The 15,501-nt window shown below is 41.7% G+C and overlaps 2 protein-coding genes across 6 annotated transcripts in view; one reads left to right on the top strand and one right to left on the bottom strand.

The window, feature by feature from the left end:
• The window catches only part of srpk2 (SRSF protein kinase 2), a 70,871-nt gene extending 67,014 nt beyond the window's left edge, over positions 1-3,857 (top strand). For all 4 annotated transcript variants that reach the window (XR_004569244.1, XM_034218672.1, XM_034218673.1 and 1 more), the window contains one exon: positions 1,542-3,857. Coding sequence is in view for 3 of the 4 variants with exons in the window: in XM_034218672.1 (XP_034074563.1) it covers positions 1,542-1,726 (185 nt within the window). In the remaining variant the exon portion in view is untranslated. The remainder of the gene's footprint in view (positions 1-1,541) is intronic.
• A 91-nt stretch (positions 3,858-3,948) lies between these two features.
• adck2 (aarF domain containing kinase 2) lies at positions 3,949-9,680 on the bottom strand. 2 transcript variants are annotated; one of them, XM_034218675.1, is made up of 9 exons: positions 9,369-9,680; positions 8,294-9,215; positions 8,010-8,156; positions 7,754-7,882; positions 7,401-7,496; positions 6,984-7,262; positions 5,350-5,478; positions 5,159-5,212; positions 3,949-4,806 (listed from the first exon to the last, which is right to left on the bottom strand). In XM_034218675.1, the coding sequence occupies exons 2-9, from the start codon at positions 9,158-9,160 to the stop codon at positions 4,666-4,668; spliced, it is 1,842 nt and encodes a 613-aa protein (XP_034074566.1). In that variant the 5' UTR covers positions 9,161-9,215; positions 9,369-9,680; the 3' UTR covers positions 3,949-4,665. The 2 variants fall into 2 exon arrangements, with proteins under 2 accessions (XP_034074566.1, XP_034074567.1); XM_034218676.1 differs by having other exon boundaries at positions 9,505-9,662.
• Between the last annotated feature and the right edge of the window lie 5,821 nt (positions 9,681-15,501).

The raw sequence follows: 15,501 nt of genomic DNA, 5'->3' as shown, positions 1-15,501 counted from the left end.
TTTAGACACTAAAACTTCATCAATACAATAAAAGGAATCTCAATGGTTTCCTTTCTCCCATCTCATGTTCTCCAATCAGTGTATAGGAAGGAGAGGTTACCATGGCAGCTGTGGTTTGAACTGACCCTTGGGTTTTGCCTCCATCATTAATCATCCGCTCCCAGACAACCATTTTCTTTCTCTATTTAATAAAGAACAACTTCCTCTCCTCGTGTGTTTCCATTACATCTCCACTTCTCTCTCTCTCTACCTGTCGCCCTCTGTTCTTGTGGTTTGCAGACAATAATTCTACAGGTTACTCAACCCCATCATTACAGCAGCTCTCAGTGTAACACACGTTCACAGTGGCAATGATACCAGGGAAATCAGCTGCTGTAGTGTTTGGCTGGAGCCTGCAGAATTATGGCCTGCTTTGGCCAAGGATTTAAGAGTCAGTTCGCCCAAATAACCCCAAAGAATGTCTTGCCTTTTGTGGATTCTGTCCGGGCAGATATGTTTGTTTATTGGCACAAAACATTAAACAATTACAAAGTTAAACAGCAACATCTTTTTTTAAATGTTTCATAGTCACTGTAAATGACCAAGTCCTGTATACAGTGTAGAGTAACAACCTGCAGCTTTTTAAGAATAAATACACCAAAATACACGATCTGTCTCATGTAAGCTCACGTTCTTAAAAATCAATGGCTGCTTTTAATAATAGAACGGTATTGATGGTGATATCTGTAATTCTGGCCCTGGTATAATAAAGTTAGTGGTATCTCCCACCCTAACTCTGTACCATCTGTACATACTTCACTGAGCACTGTTTTTATTAGTGTGATTTTTGTAAAAAAAAAAGTTTTGGATTTTTTTCACATTTTGTCCTACTTGACCATCCTGAGGTGGAGGCTGAGATCTCAGAGATAAATATCTTAAGTGAAGAGTCAAAAATAAAACGATCTGCATGGCTATATATTACTAAGTGAAGTAAAATGATAATGCTGGTGTTTGATCTTTTTACATCAACCAACATACAAAACAAAACCAACCTGTCTGTCGACCAACCCTTTCTGATCTCAATACTGTCTGTGGCAATCTATTTGTTACTGCCTAATGGGACAAACATATATATAGTACATTTAATTTCTAAAATGGCTTACCTAAGTGTACTTTTTGTTATCTTACATTACTTTAACAGGTGTAAATAGTCAGTTAGTAGTTGGGGACTATTTTCAGCCGTGTATTATACAAATGTGTAGGTCTATGTATTTTTACAGCAGCAGCCAGCATATGTAGGCCTAGTGTTTACACAAAATAAGCCACAGTACCATGTTCCTCATAATGAATGAACATCGTATCCATTACAAGTTGTCCACAGACAATTCATTGTAGGTTTTGGATGATCCTTCTTAAAAGTAACCTTAGTACCATCACCAGTCTTTTGGGTTTTTCGAACAGAAACTACATTTTGGTGAACCGACCCTCTTAACTCCGTCCTTCTGTTTTATCTCTCACATCCTCATGCTATCATTGACTCTGCTCTCTGTCGCCCCCTGCAGGCGAGCTGCGGCACATCACCAAGCTGAAGCCCTGGTCCCTGTTTGACGTGCTGGTGGAGAAGTACGGCTGGGCGCACGAAGACGCCGGCCTCTTCACCCAGTTCCTGCTGCCCATGCTGGAGATGGTTCCTGAGAAGAGGGCCTCGGCCGGCGAATGCCTCAACCACCCCTGGCTCAACTCGTAGCCACAATGTCTGATCAGATGCCCTCCTCCCTTCGTCCCCCCACTGTTAGCCCAAACACCCCCCCCCCCCTGGTGGCAGCCGGTGGAACAACAGCATGGAGAGAAGCTAAAGACAGTCGGAGTAGATGATTATTCCTTCCTGCCCTATCCCACACATCCATTTCATGCTTATCTGAGTAGGCTTAAATACCACACAAGCCCCTCAAAGGAATTCAAAGACAAGCATATGGAGATAATTTGGCATAGTAGCTGTGTCTTCCAAAACCTCTCCCAAAAAGATCATTTAAAGATAGATGCTACTCACGTAAAAGGGAGAAGTCTGGGAAGAGATGTGCTTTGTTCTGCCGTGAAGAGCCAGTCCCTTCCATCTAATCTCCTACGAATTCTCAGTTTTACCTTGTTTGGATCCAGTCATGGATCACTGAGAGCTGCTGATCTTTTCGATGACATGAAACAAAAGTCAACGTGAAGCTTCATCTGCCATGACCTTAACGTAGCTTGGGCCTCAAAGACAATTTTGTTTATGAGAAGATAATGAGCGCTGAGCTTAAGACCTATACATAGACCCTTCTTCTCTCTTTCCAGCCCTGTTGGCCTTCCTTGCGCTCCCTCGCCCTGCTATGGAAGGACGCACACCCACATCGTACTTAAAGTTTACACCCTGATTTCTTCCACAAATCCAATCCCAAGAAGCCCCTCCTAACTGTTTGGTGTCCCTTCTATCCCCCTTGTAAATGAGCTATATGCTCCTGCTGGGGGCCGCCTCAGATAACTGGAGGGCAGCCAGTCCTCCAGGGGGCTGACAAAGACTGACAGAAAAAGTGCGGGACGAGCATTAAACAAAATACAATCAATTCAACACGGAGGAGGACTACTTGGTCTTAAAAGACTATTTTTAAAATGCATGGAGAGACTGATGGATCAGCATGAACGGATATGACAAATGGACGATGGATGCGATATTTTATTTGTGCATTACGCTGCTTTCTTTCCTGTTTCATCACCTCTCTTGGACATTATGTTAGAAAAACTTATGTTAGGATATTTTGGTGTCCCCTCTGAGTGAGGAAACTATGTTACAACCTGTTCCCCTTCAGCTTTTGACATCCCTAATTCTTGGTCCTCAGCCATCATTCCTGAATTTTATTCCCAAGAACAATTCTGTTGATTCTGTCGTGGCACGTTTACCTAATCTATCTGATTGGTACTATTCCCCTTTTTTCCCTATAGAGGAACCCTTTGATCCCTTAACTATTCCAGAAAGGGGATGGTCACATGGAGGTTGCACTTGTCTTTGTAGATGTCCTTCAGGGATTTGAAACCTTTGTACATAGAACTGAGATCTTGCAACGCAGACAAGCGACCGTGGACAAAGTTTCAACACACAAGCATCATTCCAAAAACAGAGGCTGTCGTTGGCATATTTTAACTTCCTCTGACACAGTGGGCCATCGCTCCGGCCCTGGAGGGATGTTCATACTGAACTGTGCCACCTGGTGGCTGGATGAGAGTACTGCATTGCCACACACTGCTGCTACTCTCAGTGCCAACGCTCCGAGACGTTCCACTTTATCTCTCCACTTAATCTCTATTTCTCTGTTACACACACACACACACACACACACGAGAACATCGTCACAATTAGTCCAGTTGCCTATTTTTCGCAATAAATGAAAAAAGATGAGTATAAGTAAATGGTGAGATATTTTTAAAAACTATTTAATTCATTAAAAGAGGGAAAAAAATAAAACAACTTTTCTCTGGTTGTTGTGACCGTGACATAATCTCGTCTTATACTGAGGTGATTGTGTTTGTCTTTTCGAGATATTTTGATTTTCTTTTGTCATTGTTATTATTCATTATTATTATTGAAAGTTTTTTTTTTTTACACAGTTGTCACCTCTCCCCTCCCTCCTTACTTGAACAGTGCTGCTCTATCTGGGCTCTTGATGGTGATAAAAGAAAAAGTCAACAGTTTTGCAATAAAGGGTATGTGATGAGTTTTTTTGCACCAAAAACCTCCTGATTTCACTCTTTCAGCCATGCTGACTGTTCTTCCTGATGACATTGACAGAAACGCGTCTCTTGTCTGTGTTTTTCATTGACAGATTTAATAAAATTGTAAATTAATGGATACTGTGTCCATGATGTAATGAATGTTCTGCTTTGAAGCAGCACCAGTCACTAAAAGGTGAGAAAACCTTCACTTGGTAACAAAACAAATTAACACATTCCTTTTTTATTGAAATGCATTATTCATAAAAGTGTTCCCACTATTTTAATGGAAAGTTAGAAGAGATGGTATAGTTGTGTGCACACTTAGTCTAGCCTTCACTTCATCAATGGAACAGTATAGTGATTCACACAAGAGCAAATATGGCCCATTAGACAACATTATCTCGGATGCAATAAAAGACATCTTGAGATCAATATTAGTCATTGAAAAGTTAAACATGCATGGAGAGCAACAAGGGACAGTCACAGTATTTCCTCTTATATCTTAAATCACTACAAATGGTCTCTGATGCAATCTATGTCCGAGTCCATTAGCACTCAATAAACACGAGATTGCTTTGTGTAAAGCACACACTCTCCTTCATTAGGCTCAGTTAGAGGCGCCTGGAAGATTATTTTCCTCTAAATTAAATGATAGCACAAACACAGTAGATGATGAAACGCATGAGAAGCAGAGATCAAAGTGGGAATACAACAAATAAAAAATGAGGTATTTAGGGCACTGCTAAAATGTAGTGAAGAAACTGTGTTTTTGGCCCCCACAGTGGCATCTTGTTAGCTTGAATACAACCACCACTATATCGAGAACACAGCACACACATGCACTCTATCTATAGATCTACTATATGTATAAAATATATAGAGTGTAGGTGCGTTGTGTTGTTACAGATGCCCAGTGTGCTTAAGCTCTTGTGTGTGTGTGTGTCAGAGCCTTGAGGTATAGTTTTTTAGCAGCAGAGGTTTGACAATATCCAGGATGTCCAAGTTTGGATCCAGTGTCCTGCCGAGACCCTCCAGCACCATGATGGCAAACACAACGGAGGCAAAGTTACTCTCCAGCTTCACCTAGAAAAACAATCAACATCGAGTTTAATAGCTGATCAAACACCTTTCTGCAACAAAGCTGGTACGTGTATTAAACCAGCTCAAATGACACGTGTACAAAGATAGTTTTGAAGACCTTGAAGTATAGGATTATCTCTTTAAAGACTTGTATTCGTAGATTTCTCAGTTAAGAAAATAAAACCAAATATTCATTGACAGTATAATTATGTTTTAAACTACATTGCCACGTCCCATCAGGGATTCAAATTATGTTTCCTCCCCTGATTGACAGTTGGCAGTATCCTAAGTACAGCATTTAAAGCTACAGTAGTAGTTTTTTTTAACATAAATATGTAACCTCCTGATATTTTACCTTGTGCTTGATGAGTACACCAAAGACTCTGGACAGCAATTCCCCCACTTGGAACTATAAACACAGCAAACAAAACACATGAGAAATGACTAGTGACTGTTATTCCCCAACACAAAACCAACCAACACCATAAACTATGTGTGCATAGGAATAAGTAGAACACTGAGATATTTGCAATTCCAGGTAAGTACCTTTCCCAGGGAGAGGCTTTTGCTGAGAGCATTGTCCACCAGCTGGGCCATCTCCTTCTTAAACTGCGGCACATCTTGGCAATCATTGGCCCGAGCGTGATTCAGGAGCAACTCTGCCACTCGCTCGCCCTGAGAAAAGGGAATCCAAAACCATGGCAACAGTTAGTCAAAGCTGGAGGTTTTATGTGACCTACAGATTACATACATTTCTTGTTAGCCATTTAAAAAAGGTCATTAAGGGCTAATATAAGTACACTGCTTGAAACCCATCTTCTACATCAGGGGTGTGCAAACTAAATTGATAAGAAAAAAGCCCAACAATTTATTAACATAACAACCTTTGAATATACCCTTCCTATTTCCTCTTATGATAAGCAATCCAAGGCTTCTGTTTTAAGGAATGAGCTGCGAACAAAATAAACGAAACCCTATGGAAAGCTGTGATGTAGGCTGATCAAGCATCATTTACTTACATTTGATTGATTTTGCTAACTTATAACTTCACTTATGAGGCAATAAACCTGACCTCTAGTGCAGTGGTTCTCAACTGGTGGGTCGCGACCCATTTCGAGTAGGTGTGGGAGTGAAAAAAGAAAATTATAACTGTTTTCTTTTCCAAAAAAAGTCAAACTTTTATTTTGAAAGCCCGATTTTCTAATGCTGCGCATGCAGTAAGCGTTGGACTGGAAATGCCGGAGAACATCAACGGTTTTGAAAACTTCAGTGATGTAGTGATAATCTTCTCAATAAAACATGTTTGCTGAGGTTTTTTTGAGTCTTCTGGTCAATCAGAATCAAGATAACGGCATGGTTTTGTTGCCGGAAGTCCCGACGGAGAATAACTTTTCGCTAGAACTACTCTTTATACATCCATGGGTACATATTCAGATAAAAATTAACACGTAATGAAATACGACCCCCCGTTTGATGATTGACAGGCCACAGAACAATGGGAGCTATCTACCCTTACCCACAATTTAATGTATTTCACACAGATATCTCCTCTTTACTCTTCTCTCTGTGAGGAGCAGCAAGTTCAGCTGTCAGAACAAAAATCAAAAAATGGCATAAACTATTATTAAATATGTCTGGTGGTAATAGATGTATTTATTTTCTTCTCAGAGTGTACCAGAATGCGTATTTATATGTTAGTATTTCAAAAAATCTCCTGAGAATCCCCCCAGACCCCCCTGCTGGGGTTGGGTTTACAGCATGACACGTTTTCACATATGATGAATTTGCAGGATTGGCGCCATGTCTGCCTTTTTATTGAATGAATACAAGTCAAGTGCGCCTTTTTTTGTTATACAGTTCAACTTTGATTCTAGAAACTTAATGACCTTCATCAGATTACACTTTCTTTAAAAGCATACTTTAGTTCTGTGAAGGGATATAAGGATATATGCACTGTACTTCACTTTAATTACAATTGTATGCAGATTTTTTGTTGAATAGATTTGAGCGGTTCAAAATGGGGGTGGGTCGCGATTTATTGACAAGGAAAAAAGTGGGTCCCGAGGCCCGACCAGTTGAGAACCACTGCTCTAGTGTTTGGACACCCCTGTTCTACATGATATGCAATCATTTTTATCATAGACTTTCCTTATATCATAGTTCAGCATGAACCTCATTACCTGATGCAGCACCACAGCAGTGAACACAGCCTTGAGGTTGGACAGGTCGTGCTCGCTGAGGTGGGCTACGATGCCGGCGTCCAGCAGCACCAGCTGCAGAGGACAGGGCTCCGGTCTGATGCTGACCACCACCGTGTCCCACAGGTCAGTGAGGGTGGTCTTACCCTGAGCCTCCCCTGAGACCCCAGCCCCGTCAGAGGAACCAGGAAGAGGCCCGGAGCAGTGGACCAGAATGTTCCCTGGGTGGAGATCACCGTGGACAAAGTTGTCAACAAAAACCTGGAAAACAGACATATAGATGGAGACAATAAGCAAACATACAATCTAAAAGATCTTAATCACATTCACACAAGTCATGAAATAAGAGTAATGGTAAAAATAACATGCAACAGATATCCTGCAGGTGACATTTCTCACCATCTTCAGCATGGTCTCTATTCCCATTCTGGCGATTCTCTGCTTCACCTCCTTAGGAATGTCAGGTCTCAGGTAGTTGGATATGGGCTCACTCTCCTGAAAAACATGTTGAAAATAAACAGAACAACGTGGGCTTCATGTACATAATTATTTCAACCAGTTATTCTATGTTTCCTGAAAATCTGACATTTTGTCAATTGTTGTTGAGTTATTTAAAGAAAGATTATCTTTCATTAGTAGTTGTAGATGTTTGCTTTTGATATTCTGTGTTACATTGCACATTTGGAGCTCAAACTACCACTCAATCATGTTTGTCAGTGTTTTGTATACATTTTGAATCTGTCTGTACTCACCTCAAAAGTCTCCACTAAAATAGACCTGGTAACAAATGGTCGTAACGTAGTTGGGAACTTGACATAATCCACATTGCGGAAATTTTCCTGGAAACGCTCTATGTTCTTGGCCTCAAAGCGGAGATCAATCTGAAAAAAGGGTGTATTTCTTTAAGTATCACAAAAGAGTAGACAAATAGGCTCATATGTGCAATTAAAGAAATAAGGTTATTGAAAATTATGTATATTTTAAATGTAGGGATCTGAATATTCCCACCTGTTTTGTCATGAGCTGCTCAAACTCCTCTACTATCTCACATAGACTGAGCCACTTGAGTCCAGGCAGGCAGTGCAGGAGCCAACTGCCCATTTTCATCAGCAGGATGTCCATTTCCACCTGCCTCCTGACGCCTGGATGAATCACCTGTACAACCCCAGAAACTATTTATAAGCTTCTGCTCCTGACAGCCAAAATATAGACAGTCTGTTCCGACAAACGGTTACTGAAGGCATGATTCTGGCATGACTCCATTGATGCTGTTTTGTGATTTTAACACTCACCTTGATAGCCACAGGTATCAGATGGCCCTTCTCTGTGCTGCTGTCCTCAAAGCGACCTTTCTCCTCATAGCCCTCCTCCTCCTTGCCCCCTCTCCAGAGCTGTCGCAGGGCCCTTGCGACTCCTCCCAGCCCAGGGATCTCCCATGCCTCCAGCAGGTCTTCTTTCTCCATCTCCTCCACCAACAACTGGAAGGCTGGATCCTCCACCTGGTCTGTCCTGGCCCAGCCTCTGTACACCTGAGCCACACACCCTGAACCCACCGGCTCTTTGCTGTCAAACATTAAAACTCTCCTCCAGCCCTCCCCAAAGGCCCTCCGGAGACACTGCTTGGTGTGGCTCCAGGAGTGAGGGCGCACCTTTACATGAAGCGTGGAAAAGCGCTCACAAAACTCCTGAGGGAAGATGTCCCGTCTGGTGCTGGCCCACTGCCCCAGCTTGATGAAAGTAGGACCAGATGTTTCAGTGACCCACAGAAGAGCCCCCAGCCAGCAAGACGCCCAGCGAGTGGACACCAGAGTCAGGGGCGAGAGGAGGAGCAGGGGGCCAAATTTGAGGAGGAGGACTAATGCACGAAGGCTAAGGCGAAGAAAAAATATGAATTTGTGCACTTCGACTTTAGCGAGGGATTTCTTGCCTGCGGTTGGATGTGGAAGAATGGCTTCCTGGCATCTGGCTGCACAGGGTGATGCATTGACTGCACCCCAACATAGCAACGTCACCTTGGGTATCTGCGACAGTATCTGCCCTCTTTTTACAAAATATGTCCTGGAGCTATGGATGAGCCTGGTTCTGGTAAAGCACCCTGCTTTATGGAAACTGTGCCTCAGGTTGAGAAGGATTGCTCTTGCTCCAAAGTAGGTCATCATATCAAAGGGCTGTCAGATCAGTCCAAAGGCGACTTGTCTATTCTGAATCACCTATCTGTAAAATAATCAGTTAAATATGACCAGCGAAAATCATAAATGCAGTCTACATGTCAACATCTTTAATGGCAGGAAATCCACCTGCAGTGTAATGCTACATTGAAGTTGCTAACGCTACAAGAATGTTTTACTACAAATTCATTTAATTTACGGTCAGTCGTTACTGTATTTTTCTTTAAACGGAAGGGAACTGCATTGTTTTGGCTGTCGATAAGTGTCATGGTTCATCTGTTTCTACTGTAGCAGAAGTTGTATCAGCTATAAACATGAAGCATCATTGATATCACCTCAGAGCATGGCTGCAGTCGAAGGTTGCGGTTGGATAATCCAAAAATCAGCTCCTAACGTCTAGGGCCCCGTCTCAGGTCGGTTAAATGAAATCCTTGCCGTCTAGTCCCTCCCACAAGGGAAGCATGGAGGGACGCAAGGAAATCACGAGAAGCAGGGAAATGAGTTTTAAGAGCAATGAGACGTCCTTTCCATGGGTCCTTTCCTCCGGAGCGTCACGTGAAGCGACGTCCGTTTGTGATGACGCTGCACAGCTGATCGTCTGACAGCAGCCAGCTCTGTCCATGCTCTGTCCCCGTTATTTCGTGTAAAGTTGACACGGCATGAGGACCAGGAGAAGCCTGAGCAGAAGGCACTGCACTGACTTTTGGATGAAGAATATTTATATTAAGTAAAGTTGGCTTAACTATAAAAAAATGTGTGTTATGTACACTTTGGCTGTTTCCCTTTTCCTGCTCATACTCTGCTCGCCCTCCCTTAATATGCCTTTTATACAGCCACACTTCTTTAATGCTGTGTTACATAAGCCCTGTGTGTGTGTGTGTGTGTGTGGCCTAGCATTACTATACTTGTGGGGACCTACATCTGTTTACACAGTCACGTGTGGGGACTCGCCTCCCTTATGGGGACAAAATGGAGGTCCCCATGAGGGGAATCATTCATTTTAGGGTGAAGACTTGGTTAGGGTTAGGGTTAGGGTTAGTCATGTGTTGGTTATGGTTAAGGTTAGGATACGTCTCCAGGAAATGCATGTAAGTCAATGTAATGTCCCCTGAAGTGATGTATACTGTGTGTGTGTGTGTACATACTGGATGCTCTTTTTGAATGTGTATGAAATAGTTTGTGAGCATGTGAGCTCGAGGCTCTTCATGACCCCTCCTAAGCTTTGAAAGCCAACCTCTGATTCTTTTTCTATCTGTATGGTGCTGTTTACTGCAGTAGTGGTTATAATGTGGTTTTAGGTGGTGAAATGTATGTGTATGCATTTGTATTAGATTCTTGAAAAGTCAATGACATAAATGGCATTCTAAATGACTGTCCTTGTGTTTTTGTTTTATTTACTTCTCACACTGCCAACACAATTTCAGATCATGTTCATAAATACAATTATCCTTAAGTGTAGTGTTGTCGACATGGTAATCAATATGAATCACATTCATGTTGGACCACATTGTGTGAGAATAAAAAAATGTCCAGCAGTTTTATTCATTATTAACAGATTTAATTGCTTCAATTTTATAAGAGGGAGAACAAAAACGTTCTGATTTTAGGAGAAAAACAAAGCTTAAACACTTTTTTCAAGCCCCATAAAAATAATCTATTGCTATTTGTTGCAGCCTTGTGGCCTTAGTGTTTGATCTATCTTAAAGCAAATCATTCATCTCTGCTGCACTTTTTTGACATTTGAAGTATTGAAACACAAAGCTGACTTAATATATTGACGAACCAAAGCATTATCAAATGTGATTATATTCCACGTATGTATGGCTCTTGGTGTTATTGTGATAATGGACTCAATTTCCCATTGAATGTATTAGCGTATTGATTCTTTTCCTGCAAGAAAAATCCATGATAATTGAAGACAAAATAAAGAAATAATTAATAAGCTATGGTTCCGAGTGTGGAGATGCCAAACCATCATATGGCGAAGTAACAGATTATTCAAAGTAAATGTGCCCCTGATTTTCAAGTAGTGGTTTCACAGAATACACTTTCACTAGAATAAACAAAGAAAGACATGTCTAAACATTTCAGATGTTGGTTATATAAACCTGTCAAGATTGTGGCACGTATGGTGTAAAGTAAGACACTAAACCAAAAACGAAATAATCTGACAGAGCTCAAGCTCCCACTTTGTTCACAGCAGCAACATGTATGCCTTCTGAACAATTTAACAGTCCAACGTTCTTTTGACATGTGAGGAAAAACACTAGGGAGGAAAATTAAATATAGGTCTATGTGGTCTGTAATGCTTTCTCTCTTCGGTAATTGTTTTTCTTAATTTGTCGGCTGGTTACTGATAGCTGCCATGCTCACTGCTCAGAATTAGCCTGGGGACAAATGGCAAATGTGCTTTAAATTAACTATGTTGCGTTTTCATGTGAATATGCCAACCTAATGCTGACTTAACTACACAGACCAGTTTCAAGAGATGTTGGCTGAATGAATCGTTTTATTAAATGTAGTGCTGTTGGCCACTAGGAGGCAGGAAAACATCAAACAAGATGGATGCTGTCGTCCAATTCATCTGGGCCAGTCGACCTGTCCACCTGTAAAGATGTGAAATCTCACGTTTTATAAACAAATGTTTCACGTTCATTGGAAAACATTTATTTGGAGTCGTGTCTCTGTCCACCTGATGAATGTAAGTACGATGTTCACTATGCATTTCTGTTTCTGTTGAGCTTTGTTTGCTTGCACAGCCCCGTGTGACTCAAATGCAAAACAAGTTAAAAGGGATTTGTTATAAACTCAAAAAAGATTGTATAACTTTGATACATTCTTATTTATCTTGACTCAAAGGGATTTGCTCATGCGTTTGCATTGTGGTCTGGATTAAGCTAATATTTAAAGATTGAGGAAGGCCTCAGCAACTACAATCAGTGACATTATTACAAACCTGGGATTTTGAACTGATTAAAGTCATTCCAAACCTTGACAGGGTTCTTCTTTTTCTTTGTCTGGATAAGTTTAAGTGTAAATTATGCCTTAATATCTTTGGGTTTAGGACAAACAATTTGGAGATGTCATCATGGCCTTTGCAGAAATGTGTTTGGCATTTTCCCTATTTCTGACATTCTGTAGATACAATTTAAAATCATTATTACCAGAAATAACACTTTAATACAAATGAAAACAGCTATTGCCCTTTGTTATTGTGGGCCACATGTTTGAATTGTATTGGGTGTGTAAAGTATTTAAACAGCGATGCAATATCAGAAGCTGTATTGTGCCACATATGCAATCATGCAGAGCACCTTCATCAGGTGAAATCATGATTTGAAGAAGTGCAGGGAAACTTGTGATAGATACTCTCAGCACTATGCAAGGTTTACTACTCTGCTTTACCCTGCTCTTTGGCACAAATCACACCTCATAGATTTGTGCCAATTAACGAACTCACCGAGCAGACAGTCGTGTCGATCGTCGTCTACCATGCCGTGAACTATGCCGTGAGAGAAGTAACGTGACACTCTCGTCTCCAGTGGCCCCTCTCGTCTGAGAAGCTACGTGACGTCTGCGTCTGAAGTTTTTATTATTCAAATAATGTTACACCTCTTGTATGCCCTGAACGCAAAAACAACCACAGACAAGAATATATATTTTTAATTATCAAAATGATAACAAAGGCTGAAAAAACAGGAGAAGCCTGGGATCCCTTGTTCTCCAGGAGAAAATGCCACTGTATATCACCAACTTTTCATAGTTTTGTGTGTAAAATAGATCGCTGCAGTGAACACGACTTTATGTATTTGTTTATGGTTTATTTGATATGGAGGGATGCAGTATACATAGGCCCTTTCTCATTTCATCAAATCCCCCCTCCTCGACCCGGAAATGAATTTTAGCGCGCCATGTTGAAGGACATCTCATTTCTCTAAATGCACTTCGATGACCGAGGATCGAGCGTCAAGGAGGCTCTCTGGAGGAGTTATAACCGAGGATACACTGATGGGTCCTCCCGGCTCCTTCGTGGATTCATTTCCGGGAACAGAGATGTTTCAAAGACTCGTGACGCACGGCCGGACTTATCTCAGCCAATGACAGCTCTGCATGCATCCCCTGGATATTATTGTATTAACTGCTCTCATCGCAACGCGATGTTTACAGAGAGAACAGCTGTGAGGTCCGTGCAGAAAGCAGAGCAGTGTGTAAAATATATATCACTCAGTATAACAGGCCTACATTACTTTCTGTATTTGCTATAGTTTAGTAGATATCTACAAACAAAGAGTCGATATGTTTCTAAAACCATTTAGTGCTTCACATAATAAAATACACAACGGCTGTAGCCTGATGCTTTAGGAGATGTAGGTGTGTGTGGTAGGCCTACAGCGTGTAGGTGTGTGTGTTGTGCAGTGTGTAGGTGTGTGTGTGTTGTACAGTGCGTAGATGCAGCGGACAGACAGGTCTCAGTTGGTTTGGTGTCCTCTGCTTACTTTTAATACTTGTAAATAAAACTTTTGGCCCGTAATTTATTTCCCTCATTGTAGCGAGTCTCTAATAGTGTTACGTTATTATGAGAGTGCTCTGTTTGATTCTGAAATGGTGTGTGTGTGTGTCCGCATCTGTAGCCTGTTATTGTCTCATTATACCGCACTGTGAATGAATTAAAAGTAAATATATAAGTCGTCATGAACACATCTGTCCATCAGACAGAGGGCTGCTGTGCCTCCTGTCATCATTAATGGACGTCTCTTTAAAATGACCGCTAGAGGAGTTCTCATTTCTCTAACCGCCTGCTGCTTCCCCTCCTCTCTCCTCGGCTCCCCTCCTCGACTCCTCCGTTCGCATCTCCTGTGGGCGGGACTAAGTCTCGAGGATAGGAGTCGAGGAGGGGAGTTAGAGAAATGAGAAAGGGCCATAGAAGTTCAGAGAAGAAGCAACCCCTATGGCCCTGTCTCAGGTCGACTATTTTCATTTCCTCGCTCCTCGGTCCTTGGTCTCACCGGAAGTTGATTTGTCTGCGCCATCTTGAGTAGCGTCCCAATGGCCTTATTTTTGCCGGGGGATCGAGGATCGAGGAGCGATAATGGAGCAGCGATAATCGAGGAACCACCAGACCATCCTTCGATGAAATCCTCAGACACTCGCCCCGCCCCCTTACTGTGTATCGCTCACTGATTGGACGAGGCAGTGCATGCACTGATCTGATGCTTCTTGACCAGCCTGTCCTCCTACAAAAAACGACCATAGCCTATACTGTAGGCCGATTGTTTAGCAACTAAATACGACCCAGAGTCACGTTTTAAAGTGTAGCACCTCTAGTGGTCGTGTAACAAACAACATGCTCCTGTCGATTGCAAACGCTCCGGAGGGTCGTTTATTCACAAATAACCCTCTCTGGAAAATCCTAAATTGTGGAATAGTTTGGCCATTAAAATGCTTTTTTATTAGATTTCTAGCGAGAAGTGTATATTGTACTTTTATAATCTACGTCCAGTGGATGTGTAGGATCTACAGTTTGATAGATATACGAAGATGATTTGAGGTCTCGCCAGGAGAACGTGTATATGGGGCAGCTTCCATGTAAAGTTAGCGTGGGTGAAAACAGTATTTCCGGCCTCGAAGTTTTCATAATAAAACCGGAAGTATTCCCCTCACTGTCAAATGATTACACAGTGATATCTCCATTACTCATCCACTAAAAAACATCAGTTCATCCTTGTTAATTACACAATATTGATTGGTTTAAATTGTGTACAATGCTTTTGTGTTTTTAACCTTCGATTCGGAGAAACAAATGGTTTTTTCGGAGTTTAGACACTACAGAGTTTCCGAAGACACTACACTACCCAGAATCCCCCGCTATCGTTTGGGACTACAACATCCGCCTTGCTTTACAAACCCCGTGATTAGCCCTCAAGCTCTGTGATTGGATGTTGGAGTGGCAGTGCGACAAGGTTACGCCGAGTGTCAAACAGCTCTTTGAAATGGAATGGAACCACGCCAGACTATCCAAAACTGGACTTGGACGGGTCCAGCTTGGACGGGTACCGTCTCTACTGGGAATTGTACTTTTAAAAGACATTTTCGTATTTCCCACAATTAGAAGTTGCCAGTATTAAACTGTATACATCCCTGGAGGTTTAGGGGATACGAAACACATTGGTGTTATCAAATTTAAAACATATAATTAATACATGGGTGAAAATTGCTTGTGTCCATAATGGGCAGCATTAATATACCCACATGACAGCTAAGGTCAGAAGAGCTTTATTTAACAGCTAGTCTTATGTCTGTGACCCCTCCTGTTGTTAATTGATAAGCCTGAA

The sequence above is a fragment of the Gymnodraco acuticeps genome, unplaced genomic scaffold (genome assembly GCF_902827175.1).
Source record: "Gymnodraco acuticeps unplaced genomic scaffold, fGymAcu1.1, whole genome shotgun sequence".
Classification (NCBI taxonomy): Eukaryota; Metazoa; Chordata; class Actinopteri; order Perciformes; family Bathydraconidae; genus Gymnodraco; species Gymnodraco acuticeps.
The sequence above is the reverse complement of the archived record's forward strand: the minus strand, read 5'-3'. Positions and strand labels throughout refer to the sequence as shown.